Source organism: Spermophilus citellus, assembly GCF_964194105.1.
Source record: "Spermophilus citellus genome assembly, chromosome: 9".
Lineage (NCBI taxonomy): Eukaryota > Metazoa > Chordata > Mammalia > Rodentia > Sciuridae > Spermophilus > Spermophilus citellus.
The window spans coordinates 118,535,712-118,552,057 of NC_138191.1; the positions used below are offsets into that span (position 1 = coordinate 118,535,712).

At 35.2% G+C, this 16,346-nt stretch overlaps 1 protein-coding gene across 15 annotated transcripts in view; it reads right to left on the reverse strand.

Moving 5' to 3' along the window:
- Window positions 1-16,346, reverse strand: part of EPB41 (erythrocyte membrane protein band 4.1) — a 151,399-nt gene that overhangs the window by 21,159 nt on the left and 113,894 nt on the right. For 7 of the 15 annotated variants that reach the window (XM_081308394.1, XM_081308399.1, XM_081308391.1 and 4 more), the window contains 2 exons: window positions 14,738-14,914; window positions 12,570-12,620 (listed from right to left, as the gene is read on the reverse strand). In XM_081308394.1, coding sequence (XP_081164520.1) covers window positions 12,570-12,620; window positions 14,738-14,914 — 228 coding nt within the window. Of the gene's footprint in view, window positions 1-9,104; window positions 11,261-12,569; window positions 12,621-14,737; window positions 14,915-16,346 lie in introns of those variants that run through there. The other 8 variants (XM_081308401.1, XM_081308388.1, XM_081308396.1 and 5 more) reach the window with 4 other exon arrangements.

The following is a 16,346-nucleotide window of genomic DNA, read 5'->3' on the forward strand; positions in this document are numbered from 1 at the left end:
ACTGCAGTGATACCCAGTTGGTTTCAAGAATATGAAAAGAAGGTCTAATGGAATTACAGGGGTACACCACCACACCAGTTTAGACAAATGTTTAATTAAACATGGGCACTAAAGATTCTCAATTTCGTTTAAAAAGCTGATGGTTTCTACTAAGCATGATAACTCAGTATTTTCTGTTTTGTCAAAGGCTTTCTATTTACTCAAAGGGATTTATGTCTCAGACTCCTCAAACCCTGTGTATATACATGCCATGACGAGTTATAAATTACCCCTTCCTTGATGTACGGATCCCAGATACTGTTAACAACAGGTATTTTGCTGTCCTTCCATTAAACCTGATTTTCAGGTTATTTTTGATTAAGAGATTTATTCATTTGAAGAGACTATCAAAGGAACCACAGTTATGTTTGTATGACTACCTTCTCCTACAAGAATCACAGTGAAAATACATCCTGAAAACCTTTCCAAAATTTTGCTACTTAAGCAAGAGCCATCTAGGTTGTTCCAGGGGAATCTGTATAGTAATTTTCCCACATCCATTTGGTCACTTGTTCCTCACTTAGTGAAGATTAATTTTACCTTTGGGTGGTGATAAAAACAACAACTCCATTCTCTAAAGGAAGAAAAAAGGTCCATCTGCTTTTCTTTTTCTATATAACAAAATCTTGGGCAGACAGATAAGGACCAAATGAAGAACAGCAGCAGCAGCACTGCCAAGCTTGCAGGAAACCTCAGGGAAGCACTTTCGCCTCAGGGCCAGGATTAGATGTCCCGAAGAAGCAAGGAGGCAGAACCCGCTAACTTTAAAGACCAAGCCTCCTCTTATAATGTGCCATGTTTCATTTCTCACGCATTTAAAAAATATTTTCCTGGGCTAGGGTTGTAGTTCAGTAGTAGAGCATTTGCCTAGCCTGGGTTTGATCCTCAGCACCATATAAAAAAAATAAAATAAAATAAAGATATTAAAAATTGCTTAATTGAAAAATTATATTTTACTATGTGTGCCACTGTACATATGTAAAAGACCTTAAGGTATACTTAAGTGTTTTCTTATTATCTTCTTATACAACTTCTTGTATTTTGGTTTCAGTAGTGAATTGATCTTTAAAACCTGAAGAGACGGGTCAACAATTTATGAAGTAAGTGCAGAAAATTCCTTAATGTCCTGTACAACTTTAAGTAAAGTTTAAAGTAAATCTTATCAAGAGCTTTGTAATGTTGCGAACAACCAATTAAAATAAATAAATAAATAAATAAATAAAAAACAAACAAAAACCCCCTCAAAAAAAAAAAAAAGTAAATCTTAATAGGTTCCTAAAGGAAGAGAATTTAAAAGAAAGAATGATAAGAAATGTCAGCTGCTAAATAGTATAAAAATAATCTTATAAATACAATATCAAACCTTAGTAATTTGCCAAAGTTGGTTTTTAAAAAATCTTTCTTTCTCTTTTTCTTTTTGGAGCCATGATGGAACCCGGAGCCTCACACATGCTAGCCAAGTGCTCTACCACTAACCCCAGTCCACAAGTTGGTTTTTGAAAGTCAAAGTCAATGATGATGGTCTGAATACATCTATGTGGAAAAGAAATAGCTCAAATTGAAGTTGCATCTCATTATATTTTACCTAATGTTTTCTGATTTAGAGATGTCAGGGATATGCTTAAAAATGTGAATTTAAAATGTGGTTGTCTCTGTGATTTAATTCCTCAGTATAGTTCCCATTAGATGTCTGCCTCTGGAACAGTGAGGACAAGTACTGGGAATGGTCACTATCCTGCCAAAGTTGTGACAGCTACTGAGAGTTTGAATATTAATGATCAAATATCCCAACACTGATCTAAATAATGTTAGATTAGTGACATACACTGTGGATCAACATTATCTTACTTCACATCCATCACATATATGTACATATACACACACACAAGTAGAGGTGTGTGTGTGTGTGTGCGCGCGCATGCGTGTGTGCACTTAGAATTGAACCCAGAGCCTCTGAGTGGCTTTCCCAGCCCCTATTTATATTTCTTAAAGTATTACTTTTGGCAGAGATGCATGAAACAGAGCATTAAAGACATCTAGTCCCTACATGGAAATAAGTGGGCCAAGACTGCAGATTTAACTAAGGTTGGTCTTCCTTTTAGCTTTTGTTAGCAGGTTCTTAACCAGGTCCTCAGTGTGTGTATGTTTTATTTCTTTGATGTTAGTGCTGGGGATGGAACTGAAGGCCTTGTGCATGCTAGGAAGTACTCTACCATAGAGCAACACCCCCAGCCCTTGTCCTCGGTATATTTTAGAGAACACTGGGAGCTAGAGCCTTGAAGAAAGAAATTGTGATAGAAGAACTAAAATAACTAAATATGAGGATATTTAATATGTATTCCTAGGTCAAGATTCTCAGGAAAGATACTGGATAGACTATTTTTTAAAAAATATTTATTTTTTAGTTATAGTTGGACACAATACCTTTCTTTTATTTATTTTTATGTGGTGCTAAGGATTGAACCCAGGGTCTTGCACTTGTTAGGCGAGTGCTCTACCACTGAGCCACAGCCCAGCCTTGGATAGGCTATTTTTAATGACTAGTTGTAAGAAATATACTGTTTATTAAGAAAGAAAATGGGGAGAAAACTTCTGAGTTAGTCACAAAATCTACAACCCCTTTAAAGCATAATAGTCTCACTGCTCTAAGCCTAGAAGTATATCTTTCTTTTTTGTTATTACCCACATATTCACTTCCTGAAATCAATATATTTTCCTCAAGAAGAAAGCCTGAGATTTAGAATTTTACCTCTATAGTCACTTTACACAATGTAAACAAGTTTACCACATCTATTAAAACTACCACTGATTTTCATAATCGCTTCATTCTATTTTACATTTTGTCAAATAAAAAGAAACTTAAGGCTGGCCTTGTATAATGGTATGATCAACTCTGAAGTGTTACCATCATCTTGGCCATGACTTTGCGGTTTGCTGAAACACAAATATCTTGAGGGAAGTTAGCACATGAAAGTTTGATGAGTGTTTCTATGTTTTAGGAAGAAGGGATCTGTTAGACTTTTAAATAAGATTTTTTACAAGTAAGTTTTGTTTTTGTTTTTGCAGTCCTAGGGATTGAACACAAGGAAACTCTACCACCAGGCTATCTCCTCAGACCTTTATGTTTTTTAAATTTTGAGACAGGGTCTCATTAAGTTGCCTAGGCTGACCTCAAACTTGAGATCCTCCTGCTTCAGCCTCCTGAATAGCTGCAATTACAGATATGAGCCCAACTGCCCAGCTGAAAATAAGTATTAATAAGAGAAAAGGGGTGAAATGGGGTGGCAGTGAAATTGGGGTTGGGGGAATGCACAGACAACATACACCCACAGAGCACATTACCCTTGCTTTGCAAACCCAGTAAGAAATGCTTTGCACTGCAAATGCCCACAGAACCAGCAGGAACCGAGGTTATCTTGCTAAGCACAGAAGGAAGAAACCCAGCAGAAGAGTCCAGCTCCTGGTTCTTAACTAAAGTAAACAATAAATATTACAGTCACTTAAATTGTCAACAATGTATTTAAATAATATCCCCAGATGGTCTGCAACATGCAAGCTAAAAAATGTAGAATCCAATCCTGATAAGATCAGTTAATTGCGAGTGCTCTGTTCCTACAATAAATTATTCTCTTTTAACAAAACAGGGCAAGTTTGGAAAGAATGTCTTTAAATGCCTATGGAAAGGGTCTAGAAAAACAAAACATATGTCTCTAGACATTATAAATTTATAAATGTTTATCATCTCTTTCCTATTTTGAAAAAAAATATTATCAGTATTTCCATTGGTTGTATAATAATCAGTAGGAACATCAACTTGGAGGTTAAAAAAGAAACATTTCATTTAAAACAAATGCTTTTCAATGGGCACTTGCAATAAAAGATAAATCAGATGTGGTAATGGCTTCTTTTGTAAAAGCCATGTGTAAACAGCACATAAAGATGACAAGTCAAACAGCAGTAGCCCATTCTTCAGCCAAAAAAGGAAACAAATGAGGAAAGAACAAAAATTACTGAAAAGAAAAACATTCCCCATCCCCCCACCCCCAAAGCTTGATAAATCATAGTTTTGGTACACTTTTCAGTGGAAAACTCAGGCCGCTAGCAGTTTCAAAAAGAACATTAGAATCACAAACGATCAAGATGGGGATAAACTAACAACAGAGTTACCATGTGGCTAGCAAAAGATGATTTCAAAATTCTGTCTTTCCCTTCTACTGTGCCATTCTGAATCACACAATATATTTTTACTCTTCCAATTTCCTCTCTCTTGGAGACACCCTCCCCCATTTTTTTTTTTTTAATATCTGTATGTGCAGGTCCGTAGCTAGAAATACATCCTTACAGGTGCTCACTAGTTTCTCCATGAAGCTCAGAGTCACTTTCATGGTGCACTGCTATTCTCCAGTATATAAAGCTTACATCTGGATAGAATCTGGATAGAAGCTTACTCAGGAAGACACTGGCTTTTATTAGAATTGGTGAAATTGTTCATTACATGAAAATAACTCCATAATGCAGCCTTTCTTTAATGAATGCCAGTCAATGTCATTTGCTAATTATGAATATCCTTCAAACATAGTTTGTTTGTTTGTTTTTGTGGTGCTGGGGATGGCATCTGGCTTTGAGCATGCTAGACAAGTTGATGTACCACTGAGCCATACCCCCAGCTCCTATAGATTTTACAATTTCCTAAAAAGTGCTGTTATTAGATTATCCCCAGAGTAAGTGAATGTAAAAGCAAACAGCTTAAAAAATCATGCCTGTGTGCAAAATTTTAACTATTAGGTAATAGAAAATTTTGCCTTTACACTGCACTCACCAGCAAGGACTCCACAGATCAAATGAACATTCTCACACCTGAACAGATCTGTAGAAGTCAAAGTGCTTGAGCAAATATTAAAGGTTATACTGAACATGTCTAGGAGACCAGAAATCTTTGGCAGTCAGTTGCATTTCATAATACTATGAAGGGCTGGGGTGCAGTGATGGAGATGGAGAGAAAGGAGCTATAACCAGCACAAAAATTCTAGTTATTTCAGGTGGAACAAAATTAATGTTGTCAGTAAGCTTTCACAGAAGTTCCAGTTCTAAAAATGATTAAAGTCTTAATAAGCATTTAAAAAATTATACCCCAATTTAATATCTAGAAAACAGTATCTCTATTCCACAGAAATAAAAGCAACAGAAAACTATATTTAGAAAACAGTATCTCTATTCCACAGAAATAAAAGCAACAGAAAACTATTCTTAGATATCAACGGTGTCTTCTCTTCCTGAAAAAACCTACATTAATGAAAATGGCTTTCTGTGCTAACGTTATCAACAAATTTCTTGAAGGAATGTGGCTTTGAAGAAACACTACAACATTTTCATATTACTCAGACATGGCCACAAGGTACATACTTGTAGCTAGTATACAGACCACTTCAAAATGTGGAGTATTGATTTTAAGTAATGGCCTGAATGATACAATAACATCTGGAGCTGTGAAAGCAAGAGAAGGTTTACCTGAGGTGAAGTGAGAGGGAAAGCGGTATACCTTCCATGAATTCCACATCACAGGAACAAGCTCTCCTTGCACCCACATACCCACACCCACTCCACTCTCAATCTTCAGTCTGATCAGAGTGGCAATATTGGATGGTTAATAACTACTAATTTGTACAACGCCTTAAAAAGCCACAAAAGGCAAATTCAGCACATTAAAATGTTTTTAACGGATGTGACAATTACACGTGTTGTAGTGACTGGTTAAATTGGTTAGGAAAAATTGTTTTTAAAATCTGACATAAATAAATCAAATGAGTTCCAAGCTGATTTAAAACAATATTTACACACAAAGAGGTTGTCTCTGTCTAGGACTAAGCAAAGGCAATTACTGGACCACAGAGAAGAGTGAAAATACACAAAAAGCAAGAGAACTTTCCTAGAAAACTTGGCTGACAGGCATCTCCTGCTTATCAGTGGAAGCAGCTGTTTGTTTCCCTCCCCACTCCTTTCTCCATAGTGGGGCTATGCATGGCATTACTGGCTCCTACTTCCCTAATGATTAGTAGCAAACAGAATCTGATTTGTAATAAGATTTATTCATGATAAATTTACATATTAACAGAACAATTAATGTGAGAAAAATATTAAAAAAATGTTGGGAAAGAGAAGTTCTTTAGCAGATTTCTGTAGGTTTAAAAGCCTTGTTGAACTGTTAGTGGATAAATACTTTGTTCAACTGAGTATCAGAGCTAAAGGATCCTGGTAACCCTTCAGATTTTACAACCATGTCAAACAGGGAACAATGCCACTTCCAAAAGAATCTTATTTTATTTTCTCCTGACTTACTGATCACTATTGCCCAAACAGGCTCTCAGAAATGAGGAATTCCCTTCAAAGAAGTATCTTTTTATTTTTTAAATAGTAAGATATAGAGGAACTTTTTAAAAAGTTATTGAAGATAATTGGGAAAGAGAAACCTTTCCAAAAATGTTTCTAACAGATACCCAAACTTAAATTTATACATCTGCTTAGAACACTAAAAAAAAAAAAAAAAAAAAAATCACACGCTAAGAGTAAAATATATATATGTATTTATTTCACTGTCTTTACCATATTTATTATATATCTCTAAAACATGGCTAAAGAGAGGGTAAATTTAGGGTGGTTATAGAATTTTAGATTCCACTCAAGGTGTACCCTAATATCAGATAAACAGAAATGAAAGCCTTGTCTTTTGGTTTCCATTTCTAATCATAAATAAGACAGGAATACTTTGATAGTGGATAAAGATGATAACAATTTCAGCTCTTCAAAGGTACAAAGGCAAAAAACATAATTAATTAGTTTCCTGATCTGAATCAGAAACTAAGCCCAACAGGCCAAATTCTACCTTCTCTTTGTTTTTGATGGCTCTGAGCTAAGAATGGTTTTACAATGTTAAATGATAGGGAAGAGTAATATTTAGTGATACATACTGCTTTCACTCTACAATGCAAAGCTGAGTAGTTGTAAAACAGCCTGCAAACTTGAAAGTATTTACTATCTGGCCCTTTGTAGAAAAAGTTTGCAACCTCTGATCCATATGATGTACAAAACCCAGGATAGTTTGATACATTTGGTGTTTTTATATCATGTAAAACATTCCAAGATGAGTTTAAACAGACATGTATCCATCTTTTTGTGTATGTGGATATGTGTGTAGAGTTGTCTCAGTTTCTGGTACCAAAATTACAAGTAATGGGGTAGTTTGAATGTACTGAAAAAAAGTGAAATTTCTATGTATAATAAAACAGTCTTTTTCAAAGCTGTAGAAAATGCTGTAAAGAAGTCTTGGATTTTATAATTTCTATGAAGAGGAGCATGAGGAAAAGCAACTCTGTAGAGAAGTTCCATGTGTCTTTACTATGCTCAAAACCCTTGGAAGGGGAACAATGAGAAAGTGTTTCATTTTGTTTTTACTTTTTCTATTTTCCTTTTGTGAATATCTGACCACCGTGTTGAAGCACAAGTATAAATTTTAATTGATAATACCTTTGAAAAAAGTCATTAAACATCTAGTGCCTAGCATGTCCTATAGGTTGATTCATAGGAATTATTTCAGAAATGACTTTGGAAAATAGAAGAAAGTAAATTGGTCTATATTCAAAGAAATTTCAGGGTAATATTTTTAATAGTATTTAATAGAAAGAAGTTTACTAGGTTCTAGGATGACAACTGAAAATCTCCTCCGCAGATAATCTCAAGTCTAGTTTTAGTCAACAAAGTAAGTATCTCCTCTCTTTAAAATTTTTTTTTACTGAAGTTGTAAATAAGTAATAGAATTGACCCATGGAAATAGAATCTCCTGCATATTCCAAGTGTCTGCATATAAGAAAATGGCTAAAAGACAGGTCAAAATATAGATGTTGGTTTTATTTTTAAGTACGTGTTACTCTAAGAATATCACTTGGATAAAGATGAGTTTATTAAGAATAGGATAAATTTGGAAAGACATTAAAATTACACTATGTTGCTTAGGTTGGTCTTGAATTTGTTAACTTATAGGGTCCTCTCCTGCCTCAGCCACCTGAGCAGCTGGGACTACAGGTTTTGAAAAGAGATTTTTAACTTTAGTAGTTTTAGATGCTTGGTAAAATGTCAAAAGGAATAGATGGAAATAAAGATAGCTATTTTCTAATTCTGCCAAATTAGAAAATTCCAAGAAGTTAATGCATGCCTGTTTGTTTCTTAATTTCCATCTTCCTAGTCCTTCAAAGACCAAGAATTAAAAAACTCAAGCTTCTGGTTCCAGGAAAGAGCAAGAGATTCATTCTTTTTCTTTTCTTTTTTTCTTTTTTGCTCATCTTCTCTCTATCACTGCAATTTTAGTATATGTGCTGCTGAAGTAAACACTAGATTCATTCTTATGAGGTAGGTTTGTCTCCACATTACTAGGTGGAAATCTGGGCACCAAGTAGTTAAATGAACTTCTTGGAATTACCCTGGAAATGATCAATGACAAAACTAAGGTAAAATCCCACAACTTTACATTGGTCTGTGTTGATTAATTTAATCCAAATTTATTTTGTTTGTTTGCAGTGCCAGGGATTCAACCCAGGGCCTCAGCCCCCACATTGTTCTTTACATCTCTACCCACCATTAAGAAGCTGAACCAGGGTAAAGCCAACACAGTTATATGGAAATACTTCTGGTACTGAGAATGGAATGATGTTGCCGGGAAAGAAGCCAACACTATTTATAGCTTCATGTTACAAATATTGGCAGCATTAACTTTAGGCAATACAAAGCTGGAATGTCCAATATTTTTCCTGTGATAACTACGATGGGTCTATCTTTTGAGACTGCATTAGCCTGCTTTGTCCAATACAAGGGCTTGGCCAGTCTCCTCTCAACCATTCTTAACCTATTTACGGAAGAAATGGCTTTTCCTTTGTCAATAAGAGTCTCTGAGGACTCTTGTACTTCAGAAAACTGAAAATTACTGTTGGCTCACACTAGACTTCTAATGGACTTGAAATAACTCCAATACAAAAAGAAACAAAATTCAGGGTTACATTTATAATAGTAATTAATAAAAAGCTGTGTACAAGGATGAAAACTAGAACTTCAGGAAATATAATCTGAAACAGTTATAAAAGTATCAATAAAATTCTAAGATGATTTCTTTTTTTTTTTTTAAAAAAAGACTTTTTATAACCAATGCGATAGTTTCATTTGTTATTTCACTAAGCAAACACCTTATATCTTATTTCACAAATAAAGGTGGGTACTCATGATTATCACTTTGTGTGTTATAAAATAGCTTTGCAGTATTTCAGGTTGATTTGAGAGCTCTCTTATTATGAATCAATAAATATGCTTGTTTATAAAATATTTGTTATAAATAGAAATAGCTTGTGACATGAAAGATATACAAGCACATCAATTTTTTTTTTTAACCTTGCCTGGTCCTTGCTTCTTTTCCCACTATTATGACAGTAGCAGTTTTCAAGAAATAGCAGAGAATTATGTCCACATGTCTCTAGAGACAGTAAGATAATACTTGTGGATGTTGAAGGACAAGATTCTTGGCTTTACTGCTTTTTTTTTTTTTTTTTGGTCTAAAAGGCCAGCTTTTCAAAATCAAAGTCTTGTTTAGAAGTTTCATCAACTGAAAAGCACTGAGAAGTTACACCAAGTGCAATAATCCCAGTTTGATAACATTATAAACGCAAAGTTCAAAACAATATTTGAGACATTAACCAAATCACCCATATTGGTACATTCCAGTGCCAAAAAAAGCAAGCTACATGCAAAGTTTCATTAATATTGAGGTTAAAAAAAAAAAAAAAAAAACAAGTTAGGCATCCAAGTTGTGTTCTGAGGAGAGAGTGCTCGTATTTACTTCAGGGAAGCCTTATAAATTAACATGCAAACAGGAGACATATAACTTATCACAACAGAACTTTAGCTCACAAGCCCAGTGATTAAAAACAATCGATTTTCAACACAGGTATAGGAACAAACAGGTCCAAAGTATATTAGGAGAACAAAGTATATCTATATCTATATATCTCTCTATATATGTTAAGCTTATCATAATGGCTAAATATTGCTTCTATAGCAATGTAATTATTTAAGCTATAACAAAGTAACACAGTATTTTAATTCAGAGAAGGGGCTGTTTATGTACAGATCTGAAATAAATCTGTATTCCAGGACATTTAAAGATAGGTAGAGTAATCTGAGATATCCAGCCCTGGCCAGAGGCCAGGGGACACCAGCACCATTTTCTTTAAACTAAATCAACACTCTGCTTATGAAAAGACAGCATGTAGCCTTTGCAGATCTTTTCTATACACCAGCAGGATAAAGTCATCTGTCCCTGTACAGCTCAGAAATACTCATAAAAAGGCCACAGATGTCAAAAGCCCTTTTCCAGAAAAAGGCCTTTGTATATACCGGCTTGATACTCTAAGAAAAGGAGTGGTTATGGATTTATAGATTAAAACTTTATCATTTTAAGGCTTTTGAAAGGTTAGCAAGTCAATTTTTTTTTTTCTTAAACTACGGAGCCCATGCCACACAAATGACTACAGGAGCCTGGGAAAGTTCCCATCAAATGTTTCTAGAGAGTATTCTGGTTTGTGTGAGACACTGGTGAGGACACAGCAACAGTCAACAGTGAGAACATGCAGGATAAAAGAGTTAAAGCTTTTGGGAAAAGTACCAACTTGCCATGTGCTTAAATCTGATTTGTCTAAATTTGTTAACTTCAGTACAGAAAAACTGGCTTGGGTAATCAATCCATTGCTACTCCTTTTATCCCACAATACATATTCTACAAAGTAACATTTTATTGACAGAAAAATGATCACAAGAGCTTCCCTAGGACAGTGAACTATCAGAGGCATCATATAGGTGATAAAACATTTGAAGTCAAGGACAAAAGTTCACTGGTATTAGTCTTGACATTTCAGATGAGCACCCTGTTTTCCGATCACAGAAAGACCAACCACCAAACAGCTAATGCAAGGACCACAAGAAAAGACATCATGAAGGGAATACGAGGAGATGGAAAAGTACTAGAGTAGAGGTGGCACTTTTTGAGAGACTTGTGATCCTCAGGGATTGGAATAGAAACCTTGGGAGGAATTTCTTCATTTTCTTGCTGGGGTAAGACTCTTTCAGCAGATCTCTCTTGCCTTTTAATTTTCTCTTCATCCTGTACTAACAGAGCACGTTCCTGTGTCTGCTTTCACGGTAGAAGATCAAGAAAGACAGAGAAAGATGAACAAAATGACAGATGGAAAGTGCTCAAAAATGATACTTGGGGATGTGCAAAGGATTTGAAAAGACCTTTTGGACACTCTTTGAGATTTACTTTGGCAATCTATCCTAGCAAAGTTTCTAGAACACAGTAGGGTGCTCTAATTGTGTGAATAAATGAATATTAGAATGCCTAAATCTAGTAATGCAAGGAATCAGTACTTTTTCTTACTTATATTATTTAGTCCTCCTTTGAGGATATTCACATATAATTTTTTTTCACGTGAATTTTGGCCATTTTTCATTGCTTCAGTACTGTCCATCACCAATAAACTGAGCAATGCCAATAATAAAGTATTCTTCTTACCAGGAGAAGAGTTATTCTTATTACAAGTAAAATGGCAGAATATAAAAGTGATCCTCGTATCTCTTTACATAGTCTTTAAAAACTGCAATTGTTCAATATGATAATTAGCTTTTGCTCAAGGGAATAAAAGTCTTATACATTTTAAAGATTTCAAAATAAAAACAAAGTATAAAAGTTTATAAAGTACCTCCAGGGTCTACCAAAAAAAAAAATCAAAGAAAAAAATTTTTAAACCCACAAAATCTCAACAATTGCACAGTTAGAATCATGACGAAAAAAAAATAGTGACCATGATGAAGGTGTAAGCAAATACTTTTGACAATTTTAAGGAAAGTTCTTTGCCCCAATTGTCCAATTGAGAATTTTCCTCCCCAGCAATTTTTGTCCTCTGCTATCCATAGTCAAGATGGTTCTTATCTATGAAAGGAAAAACTTGGCTCTAAGTTCTTTCAGTTGGGCTAGCCTTCTCTGATCAGTTTGGAAGTTCAGCACTGGTTCTTTGCACACCCCTAAGTGACATGTATCAGGGAGAAAGTAGCTAGGGGACTGGTCAGCAAAAAGAAAAAAACGGAAAAGAAAGGATGCAAAATTATAATGATTTTTAAAAGAAAATAAAGTGGGAGAAGAAAGACAACATAAAAAGAATAGGGTATAATTAAATTCATTTTCTCTCTGAATACATATTTACATCTTCATGCAGCTTTTCAACCAGCCATGCGCCGAAATAAGCAAATTGAAAGCTGCAATGCGGCAGCAGTGAAAGTGTAATGTGTTAGGCCGAAGGCTGTGGGTGTGAATTTACTAGAATAGCCAAAAGAAAAAAATTATCCAGCAGCTGTTGTTCAGTTCTGGGGGGATTTTCTGCTTAGTGCCATGACAAGAGCAAATTCTGATTGAGAAGCATAAGTTGTAACAGCAGCTTTACCTCTGGCCCACCAACCTTTCTTTCCGAGGGGAGGATAGAGGTTTTCTTCACCTGGTCATACACAAATTATATAGAATTCAGTTGCCTTGCAATGCAACAACCATGCTATCAAAGGTGGAAGAGGTAAGCCCAGAGACAGAAATACTATCCTAATTATGAAAGAAAAAGTAAGATATTCCAGAAAATGGAATTATCCTAATATAAAAAGTTATGATACCATTCTTATTCATTCCATTACTCATTTAGAGAGGTAAATATACGTAAGCATAGAGCCAAAATTATTCAAGTATTCCTCATGGGCCTCATTTATTTTATAAAAAGTCACTTCTTTAAAGTCCACAGAATGACACTGCCATTCCCAAAACCAGTCCTAAGATAATTTCTGAAGGGTTTCTATTAAAAGACTTAAGATATTTTCTGGAAATGGAGACTGATACAAATTTACCCAATATTATGGAAGACAGCACCAAGTTATTTTTTCAAAGTAGTTGAACTGTACAAAGTCAAAAATAAAACTTCTGGAAAATATGCAGTTTTGATTTTCAGCTAGGGTTAGTAGGTAAGATAGCAACAAGCCATTTTCTCATTTGTAAGATTTTAGAGTTACAAGGACATTACAGATCACCTACTCCATAAATGGGGGCCCAGCAAGATAAATGAATTGTTCAAAATCAGGCTTCAGTTGGCCAGAACCTCTCAATCAAATCAAGCCACAATTCCTGCTGGACATTTATGATTCTTATTATTAGGAATATATCTAAATGAAATATCTAACACTGAGAGGGGTAGTCTCACCCAGAAAGCAGGGTTATTGTCCCAGTTTAGGATATATGCCCTAGATTCAGAATATGACTAATGTCCCTTTAGATTAGGGAATGGAACTGAGGGGACAATGAGTAGGAATACCACTGTGCTATCATCCTTGGAAACTATACTTTGACTGTTCATTATTCAAGTATTCTCCAGTCTTACTTGTAAAACTATTTGGAGAATTGTTAATCAATTTTAATCACATTTTGAAAAATACAAAAAGTACCCCCTTTGTGGATCAACTTTTCTCTCCTTCTCCAGTTCCAGAAACTAAACAATAAAACCAAGAATTCTGAAAATTAGAAAAACCCAGTTTTTTTTTTTTTTTTTCTTTTCTCTCTCTCTCGGGTTTTTTGTTTGTTTATTTGGTTTTTGAGACAGGGTCTTACTATGTTGCAAAGACCTGCCTCAAACTTCTGGACTCAAGCACTCTCTTGCCTCAGCCCAAGTAGCTGAGACTATATAGTTCACACCACTGCAGCTTGCTGAACTGCAGGTTTTTAATTAGGACAAATTTACAGTTCTTACTAGAATTGCTATTGTTCGAGGGGAAGAAAGCACATAATTTAAGAATAGTTCAACACTCATTATATAAATACCTAATGTGTACTGGCTGGAGATAAAGATTTTTTGGAGATATACCCAAGGTAATTTGCAAGATCTTTTCATTAAACAAAGACTTTTTTTTTCAGGTGTAGGAGTTCAAAAGTAACAACAATAATAACAGAGAAAGAAAATCCCCTGAACGGTATCTCTGACTTCTTCTAATTAACACTATCTTATAAAGCATATTAAAAGTTTGATGTTACTCATAAAGATAAAATAAATCATCAGTTATTCTTCTAAAATTGAAATACAATCATTGATACTTGGTGTTTTGCATTCTCTGGCTTAAAGGCCTCCTTGGCTTATTATATAATTGTGGGCAATCATTCCAGACATTTTTAAGTTGCACAAATGGTCAAATAAAGTTTTAAAAAAATGCTAATCCCTTTCCAATTTTGACTTTACTAAATTTAGTAAACTTTCTGGCCTTGGGAGGCACATTCTGAATATACACAAGGCTTTATTGGCTTATGGTCAATTTATAAACACACACTAGTCAGAAGCACGCAGCTGCAGAGATCAATCTCAGAGCCTAATCAACTACTAGTAAATCTAAATGACTTCCACAACTGAACTGGGTTGGCTTCATGACTTAAAAAATAAATGTCTGATTGTGAATGCTTTAAAACTAAAATGAACTGTTGAGGCACCAAAGCTAAATTTCAGCTCTAGACTTTCAGATGCAGACCACTAACACATGAAAACCTTACTCCATTCGTTCTCACAGTCAGTCATGTAGACACAGTACTCACTCCTTCTCCTGTGGGGATTTGCCCGTTGATGTTAAGCGTCCGGAACGGGGAATGAGTAGACAAGCGTTTATCCCATTCGCTGGGCCGTGGTTCTGGCACAGACTCCATGAAGTTCTTTTTCAGCTCACTAATGCTGGCATGATGTTTTTTGATCTCTTCTTGACTTTTGTCCAAATCCTACAGCAGGAAGGACAAAGATGCAAAACAATAAATAACTGGGACAAAAAAATACACCAAAGGCAACCCAACAGAGACTGGGCGCTGGTAGAAAACACACCACATCCAGGATAGATGTTACTAACCCACAAATGACATTCAAATTGTAAATATACAACATGGTATATTTGCTTGATTTTTTTTTTAATTTAAAAGCAAGGTGCTTTTCTTAGAAGCAGTGAAGCATCACAACCCTACAGCTTTAGCTATTACATAACCCCAAGAGTTCACTCCTTCATTTTATGACTCTTCTTCCTAACATGATGTAAAACCAGATCTCCAGCTCCTCATCCCAAGAAGGTAATCCCACAATTTAGCTAGCCTCAGCTTGATAAGAAATGATTTAGGCTCAGCTCAGGCAGGATGGAGATAGCAACAGATAAACTGTTAAATGAAGGACAGGGTGAAAGATTCCACTTCCCACTAACGACTGTGCCCTGGTGAGTTACCATTGAATAGTATCCTATTTGTAATGGAGATAGTTTTACTACTGTACTACTAAGAAGCTGTTCTTTCTTTTTGATAAACAGGAATAGCCCTTTTTAAATATAAGAATTTATTACTAAAATTCCTAGTTAAAGCTTCCAAAATCGATTGTTACTACCTCTGAAAAATAGCTCAGGAGTATGAGCATAATGGTTTTTCTTCTTTATGAATATTATAAAGAATATTGGGGCTGGGATTGTGGCTCAGTGGTAGAGCACTCGCCTAGCACGGGCAGGACCCGGGTTCAATCCTCAGCACCACATAAAAATATAAAGGCATTGTGTTGTGTCCATCTAAAAAATAAAAAAGAAAAAAGAATATCATGTTTCCAGTTTCTTTTTTATTATTATTTTTATTTTTTGTAGTTGTAGATGGATAGCATGCCTTTTTAAGAAAAATTTGTTTATTTTTTATGTGGTGCTAAGGATCTAACCCAGTGCCTCACACATGCCAGGCAAGTGCTCTGCCACTAGGCTACAGCTCCAGCCCTTATGTTTCCAGTTTCTAACAGTTTCACATCAATCCTTAGTATGATTTGAAATAGAGACATTCTAGGGCTGAGGACATAAGCTCAGCGGTAGGGCACTTGCCAGGCATGTGCAAGGTCCTGGGATTGATCCTTAATACCTTACATACACACACAAAAAAACTTTCTTCCAATAATTTTCACTGGATTGGAAAGGACCATAAGAGTTTGTCAAATACCTTATATATCTCCTTGACAATTTAAAATAATTCAACTGTTCCAGCAGATTGGGATACTGGGCAACTAGAGGTAGAGGCAAGCTCTTTAAAGGAATATTCCAGGAAGAAATGATCAAAACTAATGTTAATAAAGCATGGGCTAGAAATATTCAGATTTATTTAAAATAAGTATATGATAACTTTCAAAAAGGACACTTCACCA